At 38.4% G+C, this 8,538-nt stretch overlaps 1 protein-coding gene and 1 pseudogene across 1 annotated transcript; both read left to right on the forward strand.

Moving 5' to 3' along the window:
* LOC103512188 overlaps positions 1 to 7,196 on the forward strand; it is a 16,056-nt pseudogene extending 8,860 nt beyond the window's left edge.
* LOC103512195 (glucosamine-6-phosphate isomerase-like) lies at positions 5,433 to 6,813 on the forward strand. The gene is made up of 4 exons (XM_008476950.3): positions 5,433 to 5,466; positions 5,548 to 5,768; positions 6,252 to 6,425; positions 6,730 to 6,813. Exons 1-4 carry the CDS (start codon positions 5,433 to 5,435, stop codon positions 6,766 to 6,768), a joined length of 468 nt encoding a protein of 155 aa, XP_008475172.1. The 3' UTR covers positions 6,769 to 6,813.
* Positions 7,197 to 8,538: the final 1,342 nt, after the last annotated feature.

Raw genomic sequence — 8,538 nt, forward strand, 5'->3', positions numbered from 1 at the left:
GCTCTTGTGAGAATTACTAACTCAGAACTTGGGTATAAGGTTTAAATATTAGGTACCTACTTACTATCGTAAAGGACAACTTTAATTTGTTTACATACCTACTTAGAAAATAATTGTAGAACTCAATTTAATTGTAATTTCAATTATCCAATTTATTGATTTTAGTTATTAGAATTATTATTAATTATTACTTTATATTAGCTGACCGACCAAAACAAATTTTGTATCTTTTGCAGTTTACTGTAAATAAATGCCCTTGCCCAAAATTGGGTGCCTCTGGGGCCATATTATTATTATTATATCATTGCCATTGGTCAGATTAAGTTCGTTTAAAATGTTTTAAATTAATTCCATGAAAAGAATAGATAATAGAAATCATTTCAAGCTAAATACCTATGTACTTATATAGCTTTCATAGGACAGGACGGGAGTTTTTTAGAGTACTCGTAGATCTATAACCTTTCAGAATAATTTTCAACGCTTTGGTGTTATTATAAAGATTGAAATGCCAGCCTAGTTAGCTTAGTTGGTAGTGCGTCTGCCTTGTGAGCGCTAGGCCGCGGGTTCGATTCCCGCCCGGGGCGGATTTTATCCTGATGGGATAATGTTCGTTCTCGGAACGGCTGGCTTTCTCCTATCCTGTCTTCCTTCTCTCTCCGATTTCGGGACGATAAGACCCTAGAGTTACAGTTCCCTCTGTCAAACCTCTTAAAAAAAAAAAAAAAAAAAAAAAAAAAAAAAAAAAAAAAAAAAAACAAAAAAACAAAACTCTTTTTCTTTACTAAATTTTTCGCTGTCACAGTCCAACCAAATTTTGTTTCGCAAATTTTCTTTGGCAGTTAGTTGCTCTCTAACTTTTTACGGTACTTTTTACTCCAATTATTTTTTTACTTAAATTACTTTCCGCTTATTTTTTTCCAAACTAAAATTTTTCTTTCATTTAATTTTTCGTTGGTAGTTTCGAGCAGCTGTGCATCAACTACGCCAACGAACACCTGCAGTACTACTTCAACCAGCACGTGTTTCAATACGAACAGGAAGAATACAACAAGGAGGGTATTCGTTGGCGCCATATTGAATTCTCGGACAATACGCTGTGTCTGCAGCTGGTCGAGGGGAAACCCAATGGTCTCCTGTGTGTTCTGGATGATCAAGCCAAGTAAGTTTTGAATAGAATAGAATAGAATAGAATAAGGAGGGAATTCGTTGGCGCCATATTGAATTCTCGGACAATACGCTGTGTCTGCAGCTGGTCGAGGGGAAACCCAATGGTCTCCTGTGTGTTCTGGATGATCAAGCTTAAGGGAGTTTTACTGGATAATATAAAACAAACGAAATAATTTATCAGCGGAACAAGTGAATCATGAGCTACAAATATAAAATGGTCGGAACAGTAAGCAAAATGTTGTAAAAAAGTAAGCGAAATGTAGGTATTGAAATAAAATCAGCAGCAATCCTACTGGTCAGTCGTAAATTACGCTGATTGGTTGATTTGGTTGTTTTAAAAAGGTAAAAATCTCAAATTCTTTGTGGTAAAGCGGAGCTTTTTCACAACTTTTGTGAATATCACAACATTACTAAGTGCCTCCTTTGCAATCAATTTCCATATTTCAATAATCTTTTTACACTGATAATGTCGCCACTGGTCGCTACTCGAATAAAGTAGCTACACAATTGTCCTCACGAGGCTGAGTGCACCCCGAACTCCAAGCATAGAGCCGAAAAAAACCTCGGCCCCGCCGGGAATCGAACCCGGACCTCCTGCGTACAAGCCATATAAGGTCGGAACAGTAAGCAAAATGTTGTAAAAAAGTAAGCGAAATGTAGGTATTGAAATAAAATCAGTAGCAATCCTACTGTTCAGTCGTAACTCGTAAATCACGCTGATTGGTCGATTTGGTTGTTTAAAAATTTGACCCGATTACATTACTTTCCTTCCTATAGGATAAGGAAAGTAAAAAAGTAAAAATCTCAAATTCTTTGTGGTAAAGTAGAGTTTTTTCACAACTTTTGTGGATATCACAACATTACTAAGTGCCTCCTTTGCAATCAATTTCCATATTTCAATAATCTTTTTACTCTGGTAATGTCGCCACTGGTCGCTAGCCGAATCAAGTAGCTACTCAATTGTCCTCATGAGGCTGAGTGCACCCCGAACTCCAAGCACAGAGCCGAAAAAAACCTCGGCCCCGCCGGGAATCGAACCCGGACCTCCTGCGTACAAGTTTAGGTAGGTGCCAATTCGCAGTCGTAGGTCAACTAAACAATTGACCAAATTGAGGCTTAGGTGTAAGGGCTAAACAGCCCAAAAAGATGGGTTAAGCTTCTACGAAATGAACGAACACTAGAGAATAAAATGAACACTAGAGAATAATTCCATGTTTCAATTTTAACATGTTTCTTCTTTTTCAGAAAAAGATCTAGGTAGGTAGTTCAAAGTTTTCCCATTATACCTATTGCAGGTACCTAATTTCGTTCAGGACAGCCACATTGCTCTCACGTCACGTGATCTCACGTTACGTAAGAGTAGTGTTTCTACCTAACTTTAAGACTTTACTCCCCCCCCCCCACTTCCCCCAGGTAATGATCCTGATCACAGGATCACACAAAGCTTTCGAAAGGTTCATTAGCTCCTTGCTTTCAAAGTTTGATATGAAGGTACCTACCTACCTATATCTATTTAGAGTCTAGATATCTTTCCCTCTCTTTCTATCCCTCTCATAAGAAAACCTATATCTGTCTGATTTTAGTTTGTATTCATTCACTCAGTTTACAAATGCAGGTAGGTAGGTACATAACTACATAGTTAACCTATGTCTCTCTCTCTCTTTGTCTGGAGATCTATTCCAAAGGTCTCTGTTAATTTTTACTTTCTATTATTTTTCTATAATTTCATCTCTCTTTTTTATCCGTCTCTCTCTTACTCTCTGCTCACTATAAGTCCCCATCTTCTATCTCTGTTTATCTGATTTTCTTAAAATCTTTTTTTCCTCATTCCCTCTCTTTTCCTCCCTCATCTTCTCTTTCTCTTTCTCTCTCTCTCTCAATCCCTCCCTCTTCATCTGACATCGTATTACGTATTACATATCTCTCTTGCTTCTGTCCTTCTCTTTCTTTCTGAAAACTTTTTATTTTAATTTTTCAAAACAAAACAAACAATCTCTCTGTCTCTTTCTCTCTTGCTCGCGCAAGTACCTCTATCCCTTTTTATCTTTTCCGTCATAATTTCGTAAGTACCTATTCTCTCTCTCTCTCTCTCTCTCTCTCTCTCTTTTTCTCTTTCTTCTTTCCCTTCTTACCTTCGACCTAAGGTTATGTCCTCTGAGTTACCCTGTTAAGATGACTGCGATGAAAGCTTCTGTTGACCTATTTACGAAACTCTGTCATCAAAATTTTCAATGTTCTTTTGGCAAACCGCGAAAATGTTACGTTTATCGCTTTATCTCAACGAATATTTACTACCTATCGGACCACCACTATTAATTTTAGTTGCAAGATTTACAGTGTTCTGAATCGAATAAAAATCAAAGGTTGGAATTAAATGATTTATAAAAAGTCGTGAAATTATCACTATTATTATTCTAGTTTTTGAACACGAAATTTTTAGACGGAAGAAGGTTAAATCGGGGTACGGACTGGATTGACAACAGCTCATCAAATCCATGTTTTCGAATACTTCAGATGAGCACAGAGCGCAATGATTGCCATTCATAGATAGATGTTCCACTTAACGGGTTAGCTAAAGTCGGAGGTGTGATGGTCTCCAGCCAGGTGTAACTGTGGTCGTCCTGAACTACATTCAAAGATGTGCGATTAAATATCGTGAGGACTTGGGCTTGATCTTTCCAAGTAGGTATTTTGAGTAAAGCCATGTAAACAATCTTTTGACTGCCAGCTAGCTAGGATGGATAGGGGTTTGCTGATCTACTCCCTGTTTAGTTTCCCAGATAGATATGGGCTTCAACAGATTTCGGGTCGAGTGGATCAGGTACACCTCCATGTCTTCTGATGAAGTGTTTCGCACATTGAGGCGTTTACCTTCACGTGAGTTCAATTAGTTAGTTGTAAAGTAACCTTCGTGGGCGTGGATAAGGGAGGGGTACAGGCACTGGTCTTGAAGCTTTGATTTCATCAACGATTTTGTTCGAAATCCAAATCCTTCACATAGAGAAGGGTTTCAAAACTGAAATTGCTCTGGACTCATCATTTACATCATTGTACTTGTGATACTAAACAAAGGTCGCATAGGTCGCTTTTCTTCAAGTGAATTCTCGTCTCCATTTTTTTTTTTTTTATTTTTTTATCGCGAATAAAATATCGCGATAAAAAAATATTCGGCGGTCCCAAAGTACTGTAAAACGTTCTGTGTAAATATTTACGCTTACGTAAGTTCATTAGAAATTAATTATATGAGCAGTAAACACTTTCTAACTAAAGTATACACCTTGAAACAGGCGGAAATTTACGAAGACAATTTACGCCTGTAGGTATGCAACTCGTTCTCTAAGTATCTCTTCAGAAACATGGGATAAGTAGAAAAAATACTTCACTGCTAGAATGACCAATGAAAAGCCTACATACTCGACCATAATTAAATTATTTAAACATTTTCCTTATTGTTTTAAACCAGAACCAATTTTGGGAACTTTCTAAACCCCACCTCAGCCTCGAATTTTTGATGACAAGTACTTAAGGGAAGTTTTTTTCAAGGTTTAAAGCATTTTCGCATCCCCGTGTGTAAAAAAAAAATAAGAGATCAAGGTGAAAAGTTAACACAACAAGAAGACACGCAAAATTTTGTCCAAACAAAATAATAAGATATCACAGGTTTTTATTTCTTACAATAAATGATTACTGTATGACACATGTTGTTTTCATAGGAACTTGTGATGGGCGACACACAGTAAAACAAGTAAGAGAGGTAAAATCACAGCCTAACATAACTCAAATGCAAATGTTGTACATAGGAACCAATTGGAGGACTGTAGGAATGCGATCAACGGAAAGGAACAAAGAAAGAAAAAAAAATATACAAGATGGAAGTGGAAGAAGGGAGAGAAGGTGAAGTAAAAGCTGAAGAGGTAGAAAAGAAGAGCCAGAGTAGGTATTGAGGGTTACTAAAACTAGGAAAGAAACAAGATGCTTGAAAGTACAACAAAAAATCCCCCAAAAAACAGTTTTTTTTTTTTTGTTTTTTGGCTTTATGGTTTTCTGGACAAAATTTGCACCACCATTTTCGTGTTCCTGGTAAAAAGACCTTTAATTTGATATATAGGTCGACCAGGTTTGGATAAGTCCTTCTATGGGGACAGACAGACCGACAGAGTGACAGACACCGAAGCGAATACAATAGTCCGTCCCTTATACCTTTTTATTATTATTACTATTGTAATAATAAAGGAAGGACGGACTAATAAAGGAAGCTCTTATTCATGTATGCTTTGATATCCACAAAGAAATATCAAGGTTTTCATCAGCTTCACTACAAAAAAAAAAGTCTCTCCTCCTCTTTTCTATTGTCCGAGTCTCTCGGGAATCGAACCTGAGACCACTATAAAAACTCCTCTTCTCTATTCCCCCCAGGTATAGGTCCTGATGGTCACATAGCATTCAACGAGCCAGGATCTTCCCTAGCCTCCAGAACTCGACTTAAGACTCTAGCCCAGGAAACTCTAGAGGCCAATGCGAGGTTCTTTGACAATGACATTAAGAAAGTACCGAAGGAGGCGCTAACTGTTGGGGTCGGAACTGTCATGGACGCTCAGGAGGTGAGGATATGTTACGGGTTAAGTGGAAGAGAACGCTTTTTGGTAGGTGCCAATTTGCAGTCGTAGGTCAACTAAACAAGTGACCAAATTGAGGCTTAGGTGTAGGCGCTAAACAGCCCAAAAAGATGGGTTAAGCTTCTGGGAAATGAACGAACACTAGAGAATAATTCCATGTTTCAATTTTAACTTGTAGGAATGTTCTTCTTTTAGTTTGTTCATTTGTTTGTTTGACAATAGGTAACTCTCAAACAGTTTATCGAAATTCATAAAGAAATATTCTCCTCAAAAGGTAGAAACATGTCACGCGAGCTCATGGTGAGTCAGAAAAAGATCTAGATAGTTCAAAGTTTCCCATCATACCTATTGCAGGTACCTAATTTCGTTCAGGACAGCCACATTGCTCTCACGTCACGTGATCTCACGTGACGTAAGAGTAGTGTTTCTACCCAACATTAAGACTTTACTTCCCCCCACTTCTCCCAGGTAATGATCCTGATCACAGGATCACACAAAGCTTTCGCCCTGTACAAAGCTGTAGAAGAAGGAGTCAACCACATGTGGACAGTAAGCGCCTTCCAAATGCATCCCTGCACGATTATGATATGTGATGAGGATGCCACACAGGAACTGAGGGTCAAAACAGTCAAGTATTTCAAGGTAAGGAGCTAAAAAGAGGAAAAAAAGGGGCTTGACAGAGGATAGAGGGAACTGTAATTCCTGAGGTCTTATCTTTCTGAAACCGAAGAGAGAAGGAGGAGGACAGGATAGGAGGAAACCAACCGAGAACGAACCTTATCGGTTGAGGACAAAGTTTAGCCCGGACGGGAATCGAACCCGCGATCTAGCGCTTCCAAGGCAGGCGAGCTACTTTCCTAGGTAACTAGTCTAGTAATATTGATTAAGGTTCATAATAAATGTACCTACTAATGTATATACATTTTCTATTGATTCCTATTTTCAGGCTCTCAGCTCAGTACATCAGAAAATGATCGAAGACTGACACCTGAACATCGACTGAACTGTGGATGTGACGTTTTCAGCTCATCTATCTTGGAAATCCTTCTTTCACTTTTGAAAATCGACGTGTCCAAACATAGTCGACCGGCCGTCTTGTCGCGTCGCTCGATGTCGATGGACGTTTTCGAGACAGTGTGGACGGTTCAGTCGACATCGATGGACGGCCGGTCGACTATGTGTGGACACTGGCCGGTCAACTATGTGTGGACACTGGACAGTCTGGACACACATTTAGCATCAAAATATTCGTGTCAAAATTGAAGACAAAGTAAGATTTGGTCATTTGTGGCGGGTACCCCAAACCTCTCGGAAATTTATCAACCACGCAAAAAAATTGTATAACTTCAGTGAGCATTTATAGTTTGGAGGGTAGCCCTGTAAGCTCTAGGTCGAAGGTTCGATTTCTCCCCCGGTCCGGATTTTATCATAAACAGATAAGGTTCGTTCTCGGAACGGCTGGCTTTCTACTATCCTCTCTCTTCGCTTTCAGAACGATAAGAAGCATACTCTTCAAGCTGTAAAAATATAGGTAACTTATGTACCTACAATACACCTACATTGTAAATAAATTAAATAAAGTAACTTTAAAATAAGTGATGTGATGTTCACATCAGCTTTTTATTGGTTCTCGTAATCTTTTTCAGCTTATCCTTTCTTTCAGTCATTCTTTGGTACTCCAAGCATAGAGCCGAAAAAAACCTCGGCCCCGCCGGGAATCGAACCCGGACCTCCTGCGTACAAGCCTAGTGTGATACCCACTCGACCATGGAGGTTGCTAGGAAAAGGTTCATTAGCTCCTTGCTTTCAAAGTTTGATATGAAGGTACCTATGTATATCTATTTAGAGTCTAAGATATCTTTCCCTCTCTTTCTATCCCTCTCATAAGAAAACCTATTTCTATCTCTCTTATCTCTGTCTGATTTTAGTTTGTATTCATTCACTCAGTTTACAAATGCATATAGGTAGGTACATAACTACATAGTAAACCGTATGTGATCTCTCTCTCTCTCTTTGTCTGGAGATCTATTCCAAAGGTCTCTGTTAATTTTTACTTTTCATTATTTTTCTATCATTTCATCTCTCTTTTTTATCCGTCTCTCTCTCTCTTACTCTCTCCTCACTATAAGTCCCCATCTTCTATCTCTGTTTATCTGATTTTCTTAAAATCTTTTTTTCCTCATTCCCTCTCTTTTCCTCCCTCATCTTCTCTTTCTCTTTCTCTCTCTCTCTCAATCCCTCCCTCTTCATCTGACATCGTATTACGTATTACATATCTCTCTTGCTTCTGTCCTTCTCTTTCTTTCTGAAAACTTTTTATTTTAATTTTTCAAAACAAAACAAACAATCTCTCTGTCTCTTTCTCTCTTGCTCGCGCAAGTACCTACCTCTATCCCTTTTTATCTTTTCCGTCATAATTTCGCAAGTACCTATTCTCTCTCTCTCTCTCTCTCTAAGACTATACAGCAGAGGTTCCCAATCTGTGGTACGCGGAAGCATTTCTGGTGGTACGCAAGAGATATGAAAAACTCATTTTTAAGATTTGTCTCGTAAATGCGAAAGACAAATCTGGCAACCCTAATAATTGAGAGAGAAAAAAATCTAAAATCAGTGCACCAAAAAATTGTGACATCGTACTACGATTAACACAAAAATTTGCGGCGCTATACTTCTTTATTTAGCCCCAAATCACACAAAATTGTTGATTGGTGGTACGCCAAAAAAAAAAAAAAAAAAAAAAAATTAAGGGGGAGGG

Source organism: Diaphorina citri, unplaced genomic scaffold (genome assembly GCF_000475195.1).
Source record: "Diaphorina citri unplaced genomic scaffold, Diaci psyllid genome assembly version 1.1 scaffold807, whole genome shotgun sequence".
Lineage (NCBI taxonomy): Eukaryota > Metazoa > Arthropoda > Insecta > Hemiptera > Psyllidae > Diaphorina > Diaphorina citri.